General features: G+C 40.9%; 1 protein-coding gene across 1 annotated transcript; it reads left to right on the top strand.

Moving 5' to 3' along the window:
* Window positions 1-19,715, top strand: LOC136610430 (olfactory receptor 1500-like). The gene is made up of 2 exons (XM_066589658.1): window positions 1-30; window positions 18,774-19,715. Exons 1-2 carry the CDS (start codon window positions 1-3, stop codon window positions 19,713-19,715), a joined length of 972 nt encoding a protein of 323 aa, XP_066445755.1.
* Window positions 19,716-23,140: the final 3,425 nt, after the last annotated feature.

Here is a 23,140-nt window from a genome sequence, read left to right as displayed (position 1 = left end):
ATGAATTATGAGAACCAAAGAATATCTGAGGTAAGTGTTATAAGGAAACCATTGTTAGTCAACAGATGATAAATTATCATTGATAAAGTTCACTTAAAATGTCTGAAGTATATATTTATTGAAAAGCTAAATACGTAGATAATGGGCTTCAGGCCGTGTTTTTTTATTAACAATTTAACCTTAAAAAGGAAGCCCACAATTGCTGATAGAGATCTATAAGTTGAACTTGGCTCTTTATATATTTCCTTAACATCGGCCGCTCTGCCTGGGTCAGATAGAAGTCTGCTGCCATGCCAGTTATTGCACTTTCAAAGTTCAGCCTTTTTTAGCAACTGTAAAATAACTCCTCTTGTCAGTCACTTGTCCGGCAAGCATTGAAGATGCCGGTGAGATCATTAATCAAGGTTGGATTGTGGAGCTTCAGTATTTCTGGGCCGATCTTAGCACCAGCAGCCTTGCCATTTCTGAGGGTCTTTACTACTGACTCAACCTCAATGCTGTGATCAGTCTGATATTAACAGGAATCTCCACAGCTTCGGCAACCAGCGCATCTTCTGGTAATAGAATCAAAGGAGCAGGCTAGTTTAACCCCTTAAGGACACGGCCTATTTTGGGCTTTAAGGACGCAACGATTTTTGGCGGATTTTCTTTTCTTTGCCAGTGTCTGGCATCCTGTTGCCATTGCAACCAGTTGGGCTCTCTGCGATTATAAACCGAGAAATCAGTGACGTCACAGAGGGAGCACAGCAGTGAAGGCATTAACAGTGGGGGGCGCATCTCTGATGCATCCACGCTGTTGCAGCGGGAGGCCGGCTATGACTGACAGCCGGCTCCCGCTGCGGGATGGCGCGAGATCATAAGTGATCCCGCACTATCCCCAGGATGTAAGTTTACGCCCTGTTGCAGGAAGTACCCCGCTGCCAGGATGTAAATTTACGCCCTGGAGTGAGTGGGTTAAAGTTCTTTAAAGGGCACATAGATGCATATTTATTTCTGATGTTGAGCCAGGGTTCTGGCATAAATTATGCCCACTTTGGCAAAAAACAAGTTGGACAAATTTACTATTTTGATTATGCAGATAAAATAACAAATGTTACTCTTTACTCTCTACTTTGTGTACTTTTGTAGAAACCGGGGAACATTTTGAGTGGATTGAGGTTTTTAAACAGATTTAAGGACTGCTATTTTTTTTTTAAGTCCCACATTTTGTTGCACTCTCACTCCAGTAGCTGGTAGTGTACAAAGTAAATCCATATCTGTAGACATATTCTAGTAGTTTTAGGATTACACAGTAGTTTGTAAAGGTAGTAAAAAAACACATACTTTTTTAAATTGTGGTCTAAAGGGCTTTACACCAGGTCCAGTCAATGGGATATCTACAGATTGAATGTCTTACCAGGTATATGTTCTATAAAACCCCACAAATAAAATTCCCACCCAATTTTAACCCTGCCCCACCCCCACTGTAGCTCTTTTTGCTTTTTTTTTTTCATTCTCATTTGTTACACCCCAATTTAAAAAAAAAATCATAATATTTTTTTCTTTGTTAGGCGACATAGCTATATGAAGAATTGCTTTTTGTATGGGATGAGTTCTATCCTTCAGGGTGCGTTCACACAAGCGTGTTTTTGTGCGTACATACGCACACACAAAAACACGCTTCTATTTGCAACAATGCATTCCCTATGGTGTGTGCACATGTCCGTACTTTGCAGGTGCGTGCCTGCAGATATAGGACATGCATGCACCGTAGGAAATGCACTAATTGTTTTCGAAGGGAGGTGAGTATTGGTTTTTTTTTTATACACTTTTAAAATGGGTTTTCAGGCCATTGACAGGATGCCGGCAGCAGGATTCTCTACCGCAGCTGTCATGTGTGACAGCTGCGGTTGAGAATGGAAGAATTCCCTTTGCTGCGTCTGCCACAGATGTGGCAGATGTAGCGGCAGGGAATTCTTTTAACTAGCGGGGGTGAAGGAAACATTTGCCGCATGCGGCAAATGTGTTCTTCATGCCCGCGGGGGTCACAGCAGCGGCAGACAGGTAAGTTTTTTTTTTTTTTTTTTTTTTTTTTGCACTAAAATGTTTCTTTTTCAGGGAAGGGCTTATATGTAAAGCCCTTCCCTGAAAAAGAATGCAGGGGCTCCGGCAGACCATTGTTTTTAATGGAGCTGCCGGCAGCAGCCGCGGCTCCATTGACAACAAGCACGCAGCTGTGTTCACGTGTGTTTTTGCTGGTACCTGGGTGCGGATGTATGTACGCACCTAAGTACGCACAAAAACACGCTTGTGTAAACGCACCCTCAGTGGTTCCATTTAACATGCCATACATTCTTTTTAAATCACTTTTTATTCAACTTTTTTCTGTAAACAGGGTTACCAAAAAGTGCAATTCTGGCCTTGTGTATTTTTTCTACATTTTTACTGATGGTATTCATCATGCGGAAATAGGAATGTTATATTTTAATGGACAAATACAGCAATACCAATTGGCACACGTTTGGAAGGGATTCAAGCATTATCTATAGACCTGAGTAGGATAGCATGCTTTCTTCTCTTTTTACCAAAGTCTAATAGTGATATGGGTCTACTTAATTTAAAGTTTTATTATGGAACCTCCCTTTTGCAAAGCGTCCTAGACTAGTGTAGACATAGGTCCATTAAGCAATGGATGTCCATAGAGCAATGTCTTTCTTCATTTCCACTGCACCTAATTCCTGGGATCGATTCCATACTCCTGTTTCATTGAAATTGCATCCAACTATAAGCCCTGCACTCCCAGAATTCATGAAACCATTCAACATAGTAGCAGCTTCTCCTTCCTTTTCATCAATATTTTCTAGTTTGGTTAACCTGCAGTTTTCCGCAGACACTACTCCTGAAGCTGCTATAATTTAGCATTCAGCTTGCAAGTGCAGGACCTTCCACTTCATGTCTAAAGACCCCTGAGTTATTGGCTATGTCACAATATGTCCCACAGGATACCCAAATATTAATGCAAATTTCTGATTTCTTATGCTTGTTTCTGCCTCCAGCAAAGTTCCATAGCTGACTGACTGATTCCCTTTGTAAGAGCATACATTGGAACTGGCCAAATTGGCCACTCCCTGTCATATTGCTTTCTCCACCACAGGATTTTTAATCTCCTTAGCTGATTGAAGGCTTATTGCACCAAATTTTGATCTGAGATCAACAAGAGTTTATCAAAGAAAAAGTGGAAACATGTTGCCCCAGTATGGTTTAACCTGTGATTGGGATTCATATCTGGCTTCAATTTCATTCCCTGATTTTGGCGGATAAAACTAGTTGAACTTAGTTTAGCAGCCAAAATCCAAGATGGTGGTCAAAGCTGGTAGCCTGACAGGCTTTTCCTAAGTTATGAAATTGCACCCACATTTTTTGCTGATTGAAGATGTTTTCACTATCACTATGATTGCTTTGATAGCTGGAAAGATCACCTGACTACAATCACCAATCAACATGCACAATATATTTCTTTTAGGTTTTACCCTCAATCACTTGAACTTAGCTTCGTCAATCTTAGATTAAAAAGCATTGGCGCAGCACTTTTTACTTAAAGCAGGTTCAATAGTTGACCACAGTTTAACAAAATCAGGATCAACAGCATGGTTGGTGCAACCAGCCTTAAATGGGAGAATAAGCAAAGTTAGCATAAAAAATGTCCTTGCTCCTGGTGGCTCGGTGATATGAGGAATTTCAGACAAACAATTGAGAAAAAAAAGTTACTTTATAGAGGAGTCCACAATGCCAGTGGGATGCCGCTATAATCGAGGTCAGCTTACTTGGGTAAGCCCAATTGGCTGGAAGAAGGAGATTTATTGCCTCAGAAGCGTGTGGTATGCATTATACTATTAACATGCATATACTATAAATGTGTGTCTTTTTATTACTATTTTTTATACATACATTTTTTATATTTTTTGTTCCTGTTTGTTTAAAATAGTAATAAAAACATTTTTTAACTGTTGTTATTTTTAGCCATTTAGTCATTCACGACCCTCGGCGACCCTAAAGGCGAGCTCCCTCCATGTTTTTTAGTTTTGCACGGCTTCTTTCAGTTGTGTGATATCCATGCCAGTATCAGCTTTGACAGTATCAAGCCAACACATTCTTTGGCTCCAGGTCTTCTTTTGCCACTAATCTGTGCCAACATTATAGATTTTTCTAGTCACTCTGATCGCATTACATGGCCAAAATATGTAAGCCTGAGCCAGGCCATCTTCCCATCCAGTGATATATCGGATCTTATATGATTCAGGACTTCTCTTCTTGTTACTCTTGCTGCCCAGGGTATATATGCAGCAACTTTGGCCAGTGCCACAGCTCAAACGCATCAATGTGTCTTCTTTTAGCTTTTTTCGCAGTCCAGCTTTACATCCATAAATGGCTCTGGGGAGAATGAGGGTTTGCACTTTCCTGCGTTTAGTTGCTATACTGATATCCCTACTTTTCCAGATTTTGTCCAAGTTTAGCATTGCGCTTTGCCCCAATACTATCCTACGTTTTATCTCTGGCATAGATTCTCCAGCCTGGTCAATTTTTTAACCAACGAAGAAAAAGGTCTTGTACGCATTCTATGACCTCATTGTCAATTTTGATTTGAATTTCACCATTTTTTGCAGTTGACATAATTTTAGTCTTTTATTTAAATTCAGGTAGAGACCCATTTTTTCACTTACAGTTTTAATATTACATATCAGTGCTTCAGACTGGCTTCTGTTTTGACTCTTACAACAGCCTATCGGGGTTTCTTGGAGCTGACCTGGATTATAGAGGAATCCTCTACGAAGTAAATTGATAACTTTATTTTTGCCATTGTTTGTCTGATATACTCCATATATCCGACCCACCAGGAGCATGGGAAGTTTTTACTTTAACTTTGCTTTTTATAAGTCTGAGGTGTTACCACAATCTGGGGATTTCTTGTGATGCTCTCCCTGCGTACTAGGATGCCTTTCAAGGATTTGGTGGTTGTTTGGCTTTTACTATCAGAGTACGTTAAGCGCAACCTTGGACGCCTGTCAACTGTCGTGTGTTAAACATCAGGTGAGTCCATTCTAAACTCCCAATTTTTTCCATTGTCTGGAGCGCTATCCATACTTATATTTGTTTATAAATGGAAAAATGGTCTTGACATCGTTTTTCTTCTCCTGCCCAGTTGGATAGCATATATTAATTGGCACAAAAAATCCTCCAATCCCGACAAATGCCAGGAGATGAGCTATAAACTGCTCATTATTGCATGCCTTTTAAATTGCACAAAATATATTTTTCATCCACTTCAGCATGCTGGTGATGTGGTGACTTAAAGTGCACCCTTATCACATTTTCTGGAATTGCCCACACGTAATGGGATTTGTATGGTATGTATTGTCCTATTTGCTAAATCCTTCATCTACAAGTTCCCAAAACTCCAGTCTTCTTCTTTATGAACTCCCTCTGAGTACCTACCATAAGTCACTACTCAAATATTTTATTAATGCTGCAAACTCCTGTATCCTAACTCACTAAAAGTCCACTTTATCACCCTCCATGGCTCAATATGCTCATAAGGTTGAAGATGTTCAGAAGATGGAGGAGCTTACCACTTTAATCCACTCTAAAACTGAACTCCTTGGTTCTCTTTTTTATTTCTTTCCTTCTTGCTCATTTGTGCTTAAGGCATTAAAGTTGGCTCTTTGTTAACATGTATACGTGAAATTACACACTTTTTACAATTACTTTGAGGTACTTACTCATTTGATTGGTTTTCTGTACCCACTCTCTGGTTGACCCTACTCATGTCCCCACCAAAACAATCTTTATTGAGGACTTTTGTGCATTGCTTAATACAGTATCTCTGAGTTAAATATTGCTTAATCTGTTGTTTTGTGTATTTTCTAATGTTTGAAAATGTTCTAAAATACAAAATATTTACAAAAATATCTAGTTAATCTAGAAGGGAATCATACAATGTTGTTCTTAATAACTGTCTACTGCACACATATTTCAATATATTGCATGTCCAATTCAGGGTTATTTGGTCTAGGGGAACGTCTATGACAATTATTTTGGGAGTTTGGGTATGTAATATGCACAAAAAAGCACATTTTAAAAAGTCTACACATCCCTGTTAAAATACAATGTTTTGCTAAAAAATAACAACAAAGATGAATTATTTTAGATCTATTTTCATCTTTGATGTGACCTATTACCTATGCAATTCCATTGAAAAACAAGATGAAGTCTTGTGGGGTGAAAAGATAAAAATAACAAAACTAAAAAAATGTAATTGATAAGTATGAACACCCTCGTATTTTGGGGGACGTGGTTATGCTCAGAATAAGCCAATCACAGTTAGGCCTTAGTCACACAGGCGGTTTTTTCCTGCGATTTGCGGATCCATGACGGATGCGCATCCGCAAATCGCGTGACCGGGCCCCAAAAAATCGCCCGAAAAAACTGCTCCTAGCCGTGTTTCAATAGAAACGGGCCGTAGCAGTTCAGCGCTGTCCAGCGCATTGAATTCAATGGAGCCGGCAATACAGCTGGCTCCATTGAAAGCAATGGGCTGCGGGCGATCTCACGATGAATTTTCGGGAAGGGCTTAAAAATATAAACCCTTCCCGGAAATTCATCCAGGAATGTGTAAAAATAAAAAAAATATATACACTCACCTGGTCCCGGCAGACAGAGTTCAGTCGCGGCCGGCCGGCAGTTCTCCTGAACTGCTGTGAGTAGTATTCAGCAGCCAGGGCTTTAAAATCCCCGCCTGCTGAATGAGCTGCCTGACCAATCAGAGGCAGCTCTCACTCACCCATTCATGAATTCATGAATGGGTGAGTGAGTGCTGCCTCTGATTGGCTCAGCGCAGGGAGCGAGCGAGTAGTGCCTTATGCGAGTACCTCCCCACTCGTCTCTAAAAATTTGGGTGCCAGCGGGGGAGAGGGGTGAGTTGTGGGAGTGAGCGGGGGGGGGGGGGGGGGTAGAGTAAGAGAGAGTTCTCCTCCCCCCATTCCTCCTCGCTCTCTCCCGCTGCTCCCCGCCCCCCGCCGGCACCCGAATCTTTAGAGACGAGCGGGCAGGTACTCGCATAAGGCACTACTCACTCGAGTAGTTTGCCTTAGAGAGTATGCTCGCTCACCTCTATTGATCAGCAAGGGTCTGCCAACCAGGACCTTTGCTGAGCAGCTGTTCACTGGGCCATTGTTCTTGTGCATTGAACTAATTTTTGCAGGAAATAGACAGTTTTATTCCCACTGTAGTGGCCAGGCTTAGTATTATAGGCAAAGTTCCCATTGAAGTGAATTATCCCTTTCCATCCCATCCCATGGTAATCCTCTACTTGTGAATTGGAACCCTTAGGAGCACAGATAATTTTTTCTATTTTTTTCATTTTGCACTTTACCCACATTCTACTGGATGTGGGTTCTTCTCTTGCTGCACTCCAAGCCATGGATTCTCCGTGGGATGTAAGGTTATTTAATAATAATAATAATAATCTTTATTTGTATAGCGCCATCATATTCCGCAGCGCTTACATAGACGGGGGATACAGAAAGACAAAAGTACAAACATTACAGAACCACGGTTACATAGTAATCGATTGATGGAAACAATAGGGGTGCGGGTCCTGCTCCAACGAGCTTACATACTTCAAGTAATGGGGTGATACAGAAGGTAAAGGGGCTGGAGATGTGCACGGTATGGCGAGGTGGAGAGTGAGCGATGTTATACACATAGACAATGGTCAGACATTTAGCCGTGTGATGGCAGAAACAGTATGACTGCAGGAGCGGTTTTTGATGGCTAGCAGGGATTGCAGTCAGTAGGTCAGGGAGCATGTTATCAGGCGGAGTACAGAGGGGTTTGTTTAGGGAATTCGGTATGCCTCCCTGAAGAGGTGCGTTTTTAGGGCACGCCTGAAGTTCTGCGAGTCCTGGATTGCTCGGGTAGCCTTTGGTAGTGCATTCCAGAGGACCGGTACTGCTCTGGAGAAGTCTTGAAGGCGGGAATGAGAAGTTCGAATTAAAGGGGCGCTCAGTCTGGTTTCATTAGCAGAGCGGAGAGCCCGGGCTGGTTGATGGATTGAGATGAGGGAGGCGATATAGGGGGGCGCTGCACTGTGGAGGGCTTTGTGGATGAAGGTGGCGAGTTTAAATTGAATTCTGTATTTAACAGGCAGCCAGTGCAGTGACTGGCACAGTGCAGAGGCATCCGAGTAGCGGCTGGACAGGAAGATGAGCCTGGCTGCCGCATTCAGGATGGATTGGAGGGGGTAGAGTCTGGTGCAGGGGAGGCCGAACAGCAACGAGTTGCAATAATCGATAATAATTATTACAAAGCAAACCAGGACTTCATTTGCTAGGGGGTCAGTCCTCCACCAGGGACTTCCCCGCTTGTGCGACATAAGTCCCTTTCCTTTTAAACCTATCGTCTATTTGGAGGTGCTGTACTATTTGTACATTGCAGTGAATTGGAATTTTGCCTGTATTACCAAGTCAGTCCATAGCAGTGAAAATGGGGCTAAATTATTCCTGAAGAAATCAGCTTAGTACATGAGCACACTGGCCTGGTGTACATCTGATCTGCAAGGGTCCAGGGTGGTAGACCTCTGCCAATCTGTAATTGATGGCCTATTCTACAGATAGGTCATCACATGTTTACAACTGGCAACCATCTTTAAGTCTTCCTTTAACTCTTACTAAATTATATACTTTATTTTCTCTTCTTATTCTGTGAAGAAAATTTTTTACCAACTTAATAAATCCCATGCCCTCAAAATGAAGCTGTTCATTATTTATTTCTTTTTTTCTCAATTTTCAAAAACAAAGGAAACTCCTGAGAAAAAGGCAAAAACTCTGCTCAGAGTTATGTTACCTGGCCTTTCATTTTGTACATAAATATCATAAATTAAACTGGAATGTTGTCTAAATTTTGCTTAAGCAATCTCTTTTTATTAGGAAGTATGTAACAAGACATACAAATATCAAGGCAGATTACTCAACTGTACAGGAAATATGTATGCTTGTAATCAAGATATGCAGGTCCCACAGGAGGTACAATATGATGCAGTTTAAACACCTAGGAGTATTCTTATAGGTATTTTAACCCTGAACGGCTTATGTCTTTTAACTTTATCATAAAACATAAAACTATAAAACGATAACCTATAAATCATAGGATAGGGATGTAGGAGGACGGAGTCGTCTAGGCAGGTTCTTAAGAGTTCCTGGTCTGGAGACTTTCTATTTTATTATTTATGAGGTTTATTTCTAATGACTTTGTGTAAGGCTTTAAGTGGATGAGGGAGGTGTGTTTGCGGTGAAGCGGAGATGGGTTACCCAGATTAGTATTAGTATAACCATACGTTATTTTTTATATTTAATTGATGGTGACCATGTTGTTAGGAATTTAGTTCTGGTGCCGTTTTCCAAGCACATGAGTTCCTCAAAGTAGAATATTGGATGAATTTTATTTTCCCATTGGGTTAGAGAAGGGGGTTCACTGTTTTGCCACATTAGAGGGGTGAGTAGCTTGGCTGTGGATAGTAAGATTGTTGGCAAGGTGTTTTTTCTTGGTATAAAGTTTTTAGAAGGTTGCCACAGTAATACCTCCTCAGGTGACAAGTTTAGTGAGGTCAAGCAAATTTTGTTGATTTGGGAAAATATCGGTTTCCAATATGGAACTATGCCTTGGAACTCCACCAAATACGTAAGACGGTGTCCCCTGAAGGCCACATCTTCAACAGCTATCAGAGGGTGTTAAGTTCCATTTGAATAGTAATGTGGTGTTTCGTACAGTCTCGTTCAAAGTTTAACTTAATTTTCTTGAATGCAAACTCATCTTGAAAAACCATGAGAATTGCTTAGGATTTTGTCTGTATTTTCTTTAGACAGGGTAATGTTTAATTATTTTCCCCATTCTCTTAAGAACCATGGTTTGTGTGTGGCTGAGTCTAGCAGCACTCCTTTGTGAAGCTTAGAGTTTAATTTTTTGCAAGGTTTGGCGAGAGATAGATTTGAACCATAATGGATGTAATAATGTATTGTGTTATAGATCATGGGACCTTGTGAGTAGTTTATAAAGATTTAATGCTTCTAAGAAATTGGGTTTGTAGTTAGGGGTGAGAGGTTCATTTTGTTCTATTTTAATAATTGTAGGGCCTTTTAGGATTTCATATATTGTCATGGACATTCTGTTCCAGATGTGAGAGGATGGTGAAGGTTTTTTGCTAATGATGAGAGGTATTAGGGAAGCTGCTGTCTAAATTTTTAATCATTTTCCCTGATTCTTCAGAATATAGTTGAGATTAATGCAGGAAACTGAACTTAATAAATATATTTGAGAGCTAAAGGATATCTGATGCAAGTGTTGTGAGTAAACCTTTGAAGCAATAGATGTTAAAGTCTATTTAATGCAACTCTCCAATCTAGAGCTCAAAATTGGTATATACATCGGAACTAGAGATGAGTGAGCATACTCGTCCGAGCTTGATGCTCGTTCGAGTATTAGGGTGCTCGAGATGCTCATTACTCGAGACGAGCACCACGCGGTGCTCGTCTCGATTAAACGAGCACTGACCATTGAATTCAATGGAGCCGGCAGTATAGCCGGCTCCATTGAAAGCAATGGGCTGCCGCCTAGCGCGGGATGAATTTTCGGGAAGGGCTTAAAAATATAAGCCCTTACCTGAAAATCATCCTAAAATGTGTAAAAAGTAAAAAAAATATATATACTCACCTTGTCCCGGCAGAACGATGTTAGCCTATTGAATTCAATGGAGCCGGCAATACAGCCGGCTCCATTGAAAGCAATGGGCTGCCGGCGATCGCACAATGAATTTTCGGGAAGGGCTTAAATATATAAGCCCTTCCCTGCAATTCATCCAGAAATGTGTAAAAATAAAAAAAATATATATACTCACCTGGTCCCGGCAGACGGAGTTCAGCTGCGGCCAGCTGGCAGTTCTCCGGAACTGCTTTCTGTAGTAGTCAGCAGCCGGGGATTTAAAATCCCCGCCTGCTGAATGAGCTGCCTCTGATTGGTCACAGCCTGACCAATCAGAGGCAGATCTCACTCACACCCATTCAGGAATTCATGAATGGGTGAGTGAGTGCTGCCTCTGATTGGCTCAGCGCAACTCTCAGCTGAATGACAGCAGTTCAGCACCACAGTGCAGGGGACAGCAGGAGAAGACGCGGCTGTGCCCCGGCAGCTGAAGGGAGGTGAGTATCTATTTTTTTTTGTTTTTTAAATCACTTTTAATTCATTTCCAGGGAATGGCTTATATGTAAAGCCCTTCCCTGAAAAAGAATTCAGGTGTGCCAGCGGACCATTGTCTTCAATGGAGTCGCCGGCAGCAGCGGCTCCATTGAAGAGAATGCCTGCATCTTTATTCGTTTTTACACTAAAATCTTTCTTTTTCAGGTAAGGGCTTATATTTTTAAGCCCTTCCCGAAAATTCATCCCGCGCTCGCCGGCAGCCCATTGCTTTCAATGGAGCCGGCTGTATTGCCGGCTCCATTGAATTCAATGGAGCCGGCTGTATTGCCGGCTCCATTGAATTCAATGGGCTAACATCGTTCTTCTCTGGCACAGCTGTTACAGCTGTGACAGAGGAGAACGATCGTTATGCTGACAGTGGGGGGGGGGGTCTCACTCTTGCCACTATTGTGGCTTAACAGTGAGACCTCGGAGCCCGAAATGCAGCCCTGCATGTTGCTCCTCGCCTACCTAATCCATTTCTGTGTTTTTTACATGACTTTGGTGATTTGCTAAGATTTTCACAAATGAAAACCTTAGCGGAGCACCAGTCATATACAAAAATGCTCGAGTCGCCCATTGACTTCAATAGGGTTCGTTACTCGAAACGACCTCTCGAGCATCACTGAAAGTTCGACTCGAGTAACGAGCACTCGAGCATTTTGGCGCTCGCTCATCTCTAATCGGAACCTATTGAGGATTATCACCAGTTATTTATACTTTTTTCAGCTCTTGGTCTTTGACTGCATTTTAGCTCAGCTTTTTACATCCCCTAACTGCTAAGGACGCAGCCTGTACCAATGATGACACAGGGAGTGTGTCTTAGACTACTTCAGATTATGCACTGTAGCTAAACTATAGTTAGAGATCACAGCTTTGTTGTAATAGTGATGAGCTAAAAAGTAGCCAATGAGCAATATCGAAGGCAAAATAAATAGCAGATGATCACCCCCTGTATGTACTGACTTGCATATGAATACTAAGTTCCCGAGTGGAGGATCATTTTAAGATTATGCACAAAGTGTCAGGAATATATATATAAAATACATTTACTAGAGTTAGATAAAAATGTACCATACTTATTTAGAGCTACTAAATATGTTGCATCAAGGTGTATTATTTCTCTTTTTTTGCAATTGAGAAAACAGTCCGTGTGCTGAATTTAGAGAGTAGAAAGTATACTTTACTCAGTGACTAAGTAGATTTTCTTTTTCTTTTAGGTTCGATGGAGCAGTCAAATGGTTTAGATTCCTCAAGTAAATGACAAGTAATGGATTATCATCACAGAAATTCTAAGGTATTAAAAGTATTTAGATCTGGTTCTTTTTTTCCTTTTTTCCTCTCTTGGGAAGGATGGGCAGAGGGCTTTGAGTTTGTGGTTTTATATGATTTTTTTTTGTTTAGGTTTTGTATAATAAAATTAAATTATGGAGCTTAACTGGTTGAGGTCTGGTTTACTTTGAGCCTTCTGGACCAGACATGAATTCCACTATATACAAAAAAATCATCAGTTACTCAATGATTAACCCCTTAGTCACGAAGCCTGTTTGCGCCTTAGTGACGGAGCCAAATTTTGGAAATCTGACATGCGTCGTTCAACGTAGCATAACTCCGTAAAGGCTTTACATATCCAAGTGATTCTGACATTTTTTTTTTTCGCCACATGTTGTACTTCATTTTGGTTGTAAAAAGAGACCAATATAATTTGTGTATATTTATTGAAAGTACCAATATTGGAAACATTTTGAAAAAATTGTCATTTTTTCACATTTTCAACTGTAATATCTCAAATATGTCCAAACATACTGTACAAATTTTTGATAAGATATATATTTCCATATGTTTACTTTATTCTGAATGCACACTTGAAAAACGTTTGTGTTTTTTTTAACCATTTATAGGGCGTACAAATTTAACATTACTTTTCAGCATTTTGAGGAATACTTTGCTTTCCTGCACCAAGCCAAGTTTGCAAAGGCTCATGAGTGTCAGAATAATAGATACCCCCCCAAATGACCACATTTTAAAAACTACATCCCTTAATGTATTCACTGAGGGGTGTCATGAGTATTTTGACCCTACCAGTTTTTTTCAGGAATTAATTCAATTTAGAGGAGAAAAAATAAAATTTCATATTTTTGCAAATATGTCATTTTTAAAGACATATTTTTTCCTATAGTGCCAATGAAAATGAGGATTTACACCCCAAAATGGATACCCCCTTTTCTCCCGTGTTTAGAAACATACCCATTGTGGCCCTAATCTTATGTCTGGATGCACAACGGGACCCAAAATGAAAGTAGTCGGTGTCTTTCAGAACATAAATTTTGCTTGAAGGCGTTTTAGGCCCATAGAACTTTGTAGAGCTCTTGAGCAGCCAAAACCAAAGAGCACCCCCACAAGTGACCCCATTTTGAAAACTAGACCCCTTAATGATTTTATCTAGGGGTGTACTGCCCATTTTGACCCCACAGTTTTTGAATGAATTCAAGCAAAGCAAAAGGAAAAAAATGTGATTTTTTTTGGCAATTCTGTCGTTTTAAAAACTGCTTTTTTTGTACAACACACACATGAATGAAGACTTGCACCCCAAAATGGATACCCCTGTTTGTCCCGTGTTCAGAGACATACCCATTGTGGCCCTAATCTTTTGTCTGGATGCACAACGGGGCGCAAAATGAAAGAAGTAGTCGGTGGCTTTCAGAACAGAAATTTAGCATGAAAGTGATTTAGGCCCCATTGCCCACTTGTAGAGCCCTTGAGCGGCCAAAACGACAGAGAACCCCCACAAATGACCCCAATTTGAAAACTAGACCCCTTAATGAATTCATCTAGGGGTGTACTGTGTATTTTTACCCTACAATTTTTGAATAAATCTAAGCAAAGCAGTAGGAAAAAAAATTACAATTTTTATTTTTTTGGCAGTTGTGTCAATTTAAAAACAGTTTTTTTTGTACAATGTACAAAGGAATGAAGACTTTCACCACAAAATGGATACCCCTGTTTGTCCTGTGTTCAGATACATACCCCTTGTGGCCCTAATCTACTTAAAGGACACATGGCTAGGCCTATAATGGAAGGAGCACCCGTTTGATTTCAGGGTACAACGGAATAAATTCCAGGCCCAATCGCCCACTTATAGAGCCATTGAGCAGCCAAAACGATAGAGAACCCCCACAAATGACCCCATTTTAAAAACTAGACCCCTTAATGAATTCATCTAGGGGTGTATTGTGTATTTTGACCCCACAGTATTTGAATAAATGTAAGCAAAGCAGAAGGAAAAAATTACGATTTTCATTTTTTTGTCAATTTTGTCAATTTAAAAACTGTTTTTTTTGTACAGTGTACATAGGAATGAAGACTTTCACCCCCAAATGGATCACCCTGTTTGTCCCGTGTTCAAAAACATACCCATTGTGGCCCTAATCTACTTATAGGACACATGGTTAGGCCCATAATGGAGGAAACACCCGTTGGATTGCAGGGCACAACTGAATAAATCCCAGGCCCCATTGTTCATTTGTATGGAATAAAAATTGACTCCCTAAAAATATCCCCCCCCCCCCCACACACCCCTAGCCCTCCGCGCCCTTTTCGGCGTTCCCCAAATCTTAGATAAAAGTAATAATGTTAGCTGTGTAGTATTTCCGAAGACAGGAGTAATTACGGAGGCTGGTTGGGATGGGTACATGGGGCAATAAAACCGGGTATCTCCTCCCCTCTCCTCATGCTTTTTTGGGGGTATTTCGTGACCTCAGTGATGGGTATGGGGTGTAAAAAGTGGCGCTCTGTGAGTCTCCGTAAGCTTGATGAGGTGCGGCGGTCTCGCACAGAAGGCGCTCAACAGAAGGCGAGCGTTCCCGGGGCTTCTTGTAAAATACGTATCACAGGTAGCGGTCTGAATAACGCCGGGCTCACGCAGCCGTAGGTGGAATCCGCTTGCAGAGGCCCGCAGCGGATCCCAGCTGTGAGCCCGTCTGTGACCCTGTGTACGGCCGCGTAATGTACTGCGCATAACTGCGTACTCACACAGGCGGTCATGCGCAGTACCTTTTTTTTGTTTGTATTTCCCCACCGTCACTTAGCGATGACGCTTGGTACCCGCAGCCCGTATACAAGGTAGTTGCGTATGGGCTGCGGGTATATCCGCGACCATGGAGCACAATGGGCTCTATGTTGCAGATATCCGCGGTAAAATAGAACCTGCTGCGTTCTCTTTTCTGCGAGTGGATTACACAATTCCGACCCAATAATGTTAATGTAAGCGGAATTGTGTAATCCAATGCGATTGATCTGCGTATTAGCGAGGATCAGACGCATGCAGAATCCGTAATTCCTATCCGGTCATGTGAGACCGGCCTAAGGTAGATCGCTACCTTTTTATCACAAACAAAAGAAAATTAACCAGCGCTCCGGTGTTACGGAAAAGAACAGATCATCCAGGTTAATAAGAGGAGTTCGTGTAATAACGGATATTACTTACTTCGCAGGGGTGCTAATGATTAAGCACCCCTGAATCCAAGATGGCATATAGGATTCAGAAGATGTGTACGAAAAATTATTTTATTGCGACGCGTTTCGGCCGTAATCTCGGCTTTTCTCAAGCATAAAAAACACATACAACATACCTGCATTATATAGTGCAGGTAATGGACACATAATTGCATGACCTGCACAGATGGTGTTACAATGGGTAAAATAAAAAACATGGAATGGATAATGCATCAGCAAATCTAAGTTAATTGTCCTTTAATAGAATATATATATATATATATATATATATATATATATATATATATATATATATATATATTAGCTCATATGTAAGGTAGTCAGCTTGTTTATATATTACTCCATTGGTCGCTGAGAGCAAGGAGATTTTAAATTTCCTGGGCTCACCGACTCCTGCACATGTGTCCGGTGTTTTGCCGGCGGTCGCATGCCCAGGATCCGGGAAAGTTCATGGGAGAAGATCGCATCGGGGTGCAAATACGGAGGCCTCCAGTAAAAAGTTTCATCTCCTCTCACCGATCGCATCGGTGAGGGGAGATGAACCTTCACCTTTTTTTTACTTTTGCGCGTTCGCCATTATCCATTGGATAACGGCGAACACGTGACGAGGAACCGCTTACTGCGGTCCCCCGTGAAATCTTCAGGCTCTCGGCTAAGTTTTGTAGCCAGGAGCAGGGAGATTTTCAATTATCCTGGCAATCCACGGCTTTTGCGCATGCGTCCGCCATTTTGGCGACGGGCGCGTGCACAGAAGCTGGGGTAAGGTCCGCGGATAAATCTGCGGGCCTTAGGTACGTCATTTCATCCTATCTCACGGATATGATCCGTGGGGGGAGATGAAACGCAAGCTTTTTTAAAACTTTTTTTACACTTTTTTTTTACTTTTACACTTTTTTTTCACTTTTTACAGTTTTTTTTTAACTTTACATGATCACTGTCATCCATTGGATAACAGTGATCATGTCCCCGGTATAATCTCTCTGCTTCGGGCTACACATGGCAGCCAAGAGCAGAAGGATTTTAAATTTCCCGGGGCTCGAGCCCGTCTGGGCACGAGCCCGATGTCAATCATCGGGCGCGCATGCGCAGACGGGGATTCGGGTCCCCGGACATCGGGACATCGGGGAGGACTTAGGTAAGTATTTTCACCTCCCCTCATGGATCAGGTGAAACTGACTTTTTTTAAACTTTTTTTTTACTTTTTCGTGATCGCCGCTATCCAATGCATAGCGGCGATCGCGTGCTCGGGGACCGCTCACAGCGGTCCCCGGTAACACCTCCTGGTTCCCGGCTACCTTCAGGAGCCGGGAGACAGGAGATTTAAAATTTGCCAGGGGCTCCCGGGCTTCTGCCCATGCGCCTGACGTCATCGGCTGGCGCGCATGCGCAGAAGACCGCCGGCGGGTCCGGGAGGACCCGATCTCCGGGGGACACCGGGGACAAGCCGCGTGAGTATTTTCAACTGCTCTGATGGATCCTATCCATCAGGGCAGCTGAATATTTACTTTTTTGCACTGTTTTATTTACTTTTTTGCGATCGGCGCTATGCATTGGATAGCGCCAATCGCAATGCCGGTGGGGACTGCCCGTATCCTGGGATAACAGCTCCATGCTGTCGGCTACCAGCGGGCACTGACAGCATGGAGCTGTCACATCCTCAGGCAAGTGGGCATCAATCCAAAGAGGATGCATAAAACTATGTCCTCTAGGATTAAAGCCTACTTACTGAGGACGTAGTTTCCCGATGGGGCAGTCGTTAAGGGGTTAATGCTCAGACTTGTGTAGTTTTCATTCTGAGATGTACAGTAGACTAACAGATCATTTCACGTGCATCATTTTGATCCAGTTCACATCTTTTTCAAGGAAATCTAGAAATGTATGTATTTACATTTATCATGTTATAATAATTTAGCTACAAGGTGCTGCAATGCTGTAAATTGTATCCTCAAATGTATCAGTCACGATAATTTCCGTATATAGTATATAATAAATGTAATGTTGTGCATGGTGGAAGACCAGAAAAACAAACAATGTCAGGAATTTCAGAATGAAAAGTATACAGGCATACACCACTCTTCTGCTCTGCAGGCGATTTGTGTCCTCCTTGAGCTTCCATTAAGATACCAGCATTAGGTTTTCAGATTCAAGATTCCAATTTACCACTTTTCTCTAAGTATTTGCCATATGTGCTTACTATGTGTACATATGGTATGCTTCCTAATATTTATTCTATGGATGCATTAGCACTATCAGAATCAACAGTATGGATTTGATACCATAGTTTATTATACCGTATGTGCATGTCATTCTCTTCCAGTGATCTATTATACTGATGTATTATGACTGTACCAGCAGCATGTTTGTGATTTCAGGCTTCAGCCATTATACATTAAAAAGGCATTCTTATCTCTGACAAACATAGCTGAGATGAGAACAGCCATTCTAATGTCCCATTCACCCATGACCAGACTTAAAGAAGCCACCAACGTATTGCTGCAGGTCTTTACAGTCACTCATGGGATTTTGACCACCTGTGTCTTCAGGAATCTGGTGGCAGCTGGTGATAGCTTCCTCTTTCTGCCATGTCAGGTAGTATAGCCAGTGTTCTTTTAACTTTGAACTTGTGAAATGATGCCAGCTGTATTTCTAGGAACATTCAGTGCCTTTCCTATCAATTTGTATCAATTTCCTTTTTTGTACAAGGCAATGATCTTTTTCTAAGCTTTTTGGACCACTGTCTTGATTAAACCACATTTACTGCATGCAATTAAACATCACAGTCAATAAAATATTTTGAATTCTACTGTAAGTCCACAGCCTGAAATAGAAAAACTATAAGACCTAATAGACTGACAGTGGTTATAATGGCACACTAGGACTAGGAGAAGGACTTTAGAAGCTTTCTTCAATTCTAGCTGTTAATTAATAAGAGAAAACAAATCTTTTATTTTGTTTATTACTGTTCTTTTAATTACTAGTTTTTCTGTATGTAGGCAAACAATCTGACTGAGGTCACAGAATTTTTCCTCTTAGGATTTCAAGTGAGCCATAGTTTAAGAATTTTGCTATTTTCTCTTTTCCTGGTGGTTTACTGTGGGACAATATGTGGGAACCTCCTGATCATCACTCTGGTGTCCACCAGCAAGACCCTCCACACTCCAATGTACTTCTTCATCTCACAACTGTCCATCAGTGACATCTTGGTCATTACAGATATTGTCCCCAACATGCTTCATGTGCAAATGAATAATGGAGGCACGATTACTTTTACGGGTTGTCTGATTCAGCTTTATTTCCTTGGCAGCTCAGAAATATTTGAATGTTATCTTCTCACAGTGATGTCTTTTGACAGATATGTGGCCATCTGTAATCCTCTCCGGTACACTTCCATCATGACAAATACATGTTGTGTGATATTGACCATCATCTGTTGGTTGCCTGGGTTTTCCATCACTTTGTTTTACACCATAACTATAGCAAAGCTAAACTTTTGTGGACTAAATATTATTGACCATTTATTCTGTGACCTTGTCCCCTTACTAGAACTTGCATGCTCTGAAACCTTCAGTGTCCACTTGCAGATTTATGTATTAGGCATTCCAATTGTAATAATCCCAACCACAATCATTGTAGTGTCTTATACTTATATTATTATAACAGTCCTAAGTATTCCATCCATCACTGGTAGACATAAAGCCTTCTCCACCTGCAGCTCCCACCTCATTGTAGTCTCCATATTCTACTGGACTATTTTCAGCCTTTATATTATTCCCCAAAAAAGTCAAACTTTCTCCAGGAGTAAAATCCTATCCCTACTATATACTATGTTTACTCCTTTGATCAACCCCCTTATATACAGTCTGAGAAATAAAGACATTAGAAAATCCGTACAGGAAACACTTCATAAATCTTTTACATGTGGTAATTGTCCCTAAATGAATGTGTTAAGGTTTCACCTACAAATACACCTGCACCATCTCAGATTACTAACACTATAAATTAATTTAGGTTAAATAACAATTCACTTGTTGTCATCAAATTCCACCATTAGGCATATACAGTATAAGTATAAGTTTTATGTTTTTATATATAATATGTATAGTTTTGGATTATAGGACACATACTGTGATGGTTTTGGTTGGCATCAGCTGTGGGTCATTTTCTTTTTTATGTATATATTTTTATTTTATTCTGTATTTTTGTAACTTATTTTTGTAACTATTTGTTTAAACCTTTATGTCACCTATGACATAATATAAGTCCTCTGGGTGTCGCTCACATTGTCTGTCTTAATAGGAGCCCCAGTTACAGGTAAAAACTTCCCCTGTAGTGACAGTCACTAGCAGATCTGATCAGGATCTGCTAGGACCCTGCAGCGCAGCTTTAACAGGGTGGCACCAGGTGGTGATGTGATCACTGGGTCGCATAGTAGAAGTTGCACTTCTGCTTTCACTTTTTAGTACATAATGCTTATTGAGTGCTATGGACTTGGGAAAGGAGAAGGCAGAAGCGGTTAAAAATCTAACAGATGAGAACCCAACCTGCTCCTGCTTGATCACAGGAGTGAAGGCTTTAATCCTGTGCCATACTTTTGCTGTCAGTGGAGATTAAAACCCAGGACCAAGCGCCATATAATAACGATGCTTGGTCCTTAAAGGGGTTGTCTCGTGGCAGCAAGTGGGGTTATACACTTTTGCATGGCCGTATTAATGCACTTTGTAATGTACATCGTGCATTAAATATGAGCCATACAGAAGTTATTCACTTACCTGCTCCGTTGCTGGCGCCCCCGTCACCATGGATCTGTCTAATTCTGATGTCTTCTTGCTTTTTTAGACGCGCTTGCGCTGTGCGGTCTTCTTCCTTGTGAATGGGGCTGCTCGTGCCGGAGAGCTGGTCCTCGTAGCTCTGCCCCGTCACGTGTGCCGATTCCAGCCAATCAGGAGGCTGGAATCGGCAATGGACCGCACAGAACCCACGGTGCACCATGGGAGAAGACCTGCGGTGCATCGTGGGTGAAGATCCCTGCGGCCATCTTGGTGAAGGAAGAAGAAGGAAGACGTCGCAAAGTGGGGATTCGGGTAAGTAATAAATTTTTTTTTTTTTAACACATCCTTTGGGGTTGTCCTGCGCCGAACGGGGGGCCTATGGAAAAAAAAACCTGTTTCGGCGCGAGACAACCCCTTTAAAGGGTTAAGAACCACGAGTCTATGAAAGATGAATATATTGGATCTTTTGGAAGTTTTTGACCAACTTCTAAAAAGCTCTGAAATGAAAGCTTGTGAAATAACTCGTTAATATTCCCTGTTTTTTACACTTATAATCATGCCACAAACCATGGAAAAAGTTATAATAAAAACCTTAGTCTGTTTTCCACAATAATTTTTTAGGCCTTAATCCAGGGTTGGACTGCATAGAAAAGGCAAGAGCAAATTCAGCTTGCCAGCAAACTGAATAGACAAAACAAGGAGACGTTCGACCAAAAGGTGTACAGAAAATGTAGTAGAAAAAATCCAGCTTATCGAAAAGTTTGGAAAAATATTTTAAAAGTAAAAATCTTTACTGGGAAATCGTTAAAAAATTCATTTTGAGTACAGAAAAGATGACCACACTGCAAACAAGTATTAGTTTTGCATGTATATATTTTAGTCATTTTTCCTACACTCAAAGGACATTTTTTAATGATTTCCTAAAAAAAAAGTTTTTGTTTGTTTTAAAATATTTTTGCAAACTTTTGGATAAGCTGGGCTCTTTCTTCTACATTAGGCTAAATGGCTCTGCACTTGTGGCCCTTCTGACCCTATCTGCATTTTTTTTTTCCATACTCAACTCCCTTCATCTACTTAGGCTCTTCTTAGGTCCAACTCCTGGCACTATTGATGTATTAAGCAGGCAGTTCCCACCAAATGCTCTCAATGGGTGTTGTCTGACTGTTAATCAATTTCAGTATGAGCCACTAAAAGGAGGCAGTGGAGAATGCCAATTGATGCACTGAGTGTGCCAGAAGGAGCATCTAAGAAAAGCCTTACCAAGTAAAGGAAGGCAATTGTGGAAAAAATGAGGATAGAGTCAGTAGAATGGATAGCCAAACAGCCAGCCACACTGATTCTATCCAGTGATAGGTCCCTATTTATAACTTTTGTATTAATTGAAACAGCACTAAAAACTATTCAGCAAATATAAATAATGATTCGAGAAGAGTTGCATAAAGAATATGAGAGCTAAGCAGCCACCAAAGTTTACAAAAGACATTGGCACTAGTATATTTAGTCATAAATGTAGGAATTAATAATGATACATTATAGCTTAGGGAATAATCGTGAAAAGTGAGTGACTTATTCTTCATAATCCAGAGAGCCAAAGGCAAGAAGATAGATACAAATGATGATCTTACCATCCATAGAATGGAAATAAAAAAACTAAAGATGCATGTGCCAGAGACGACAAATTGTGTAGAGTCCATGTGTACTATTGTACTAATTCATAAAGCACATTAAGAACCACTTATAGAAAACCATGAGTTAAGACAAGAGCCCAAATGCATATTTTGCCACAGAAGACTATGTTTACCATAAAAGACTTTTGTCAGTTCTTCTTGGATAGTTGGAGAGCCTTTTTTCACTTGGACTCCAAATTCTCCTTTGTGGAATTAGATGTCATCTTTGCATAACTTGAGACCATCCTCTGGTGAGCAATCAAGGAAATCAAACTAATTCTTAGCGATCAAGAGTTTTACTGAAAGACCTTATTTGTATAATATATATTCTTCCCAAAAAAGTTTGGTTCTGGGTCAAAGTGTTCTTCTTTGTGCCAAGGTTGCAGTCAAAAGATCTGTAGGAGAAAATTTAGCAACCTCTATTAACTTCTCTTTCACATGGGAAAAAAATTATGCAAACTATGAAATCTCTTGGAACGGAGGTATGGAGTGACGTGGACTTTGAAAGATGGTGTGCTTATTCAATTACCAAATACTGGTATCTGGAAGAAAAGCAGCAAACTCCCTGAACTCCCTGATTTCCTCATTTCAAGTGATTTAAGTATACCCCTGAAGTGGAGTTTGTTGTGTTTGGTTCAATGTTGGTAAGCTTCCTTTTCATAATTTCCATTTCCTCCTCCATTGAATTATAATGTCCATCATTATGTGTAGATGAGTGTGTTAAGATCCCGGTTTTAACTGTCCATCTTGTTTCCAGTCAGCCATCTTATAAGCTTCAAATTAATTCTCTTTCCAAAGTAACTAGTGTTTCCTTTAAGTATCTCATGCCCTTTCAATTCTTTTACAAATTGAGATATGGATTTTCTAGGTGTGCAGCCAGCATCACTAGTGCAGCAGATTCTCAGACTAGCATATCTATTTGTT

The sequence above is a fragment of the Eleutherodactylus coqui genome, chromosome 2, assembly GCF_035609145.1.
Source record: "Eleutherodactylus coqui strain aEleCoq1 chromosome 2, aEleCoq1.hap1, whole genome shotgun sequence".
Classification (NCBI taxonomy): domain Eukaryota; kingdom Metazoa; phylum Chordata; class Amphibia; order Anura; family Eleutherodactylidae; genus Eleutherodactylus; species Eleutherodactylus coqui.
This window is presented reverse-complemented; position numbering and strand designations above follow the sequence as displayed.

Bases quoted from the DNA above. Each gene is read 5' to 3' on its own strand.
- LOC136610430 (XM_066589658.1), top strand. From the start codon at position 1: ATGAATTATGAGAACCAAAGAATATCTGAG. The intron at 31-18,773 runs GTAAGTGTTATA...TTCTGTATGTAG, and splicing joins AGAACCAAAGAATATCTGAG to GCAAACAATCTGACTGAGGT.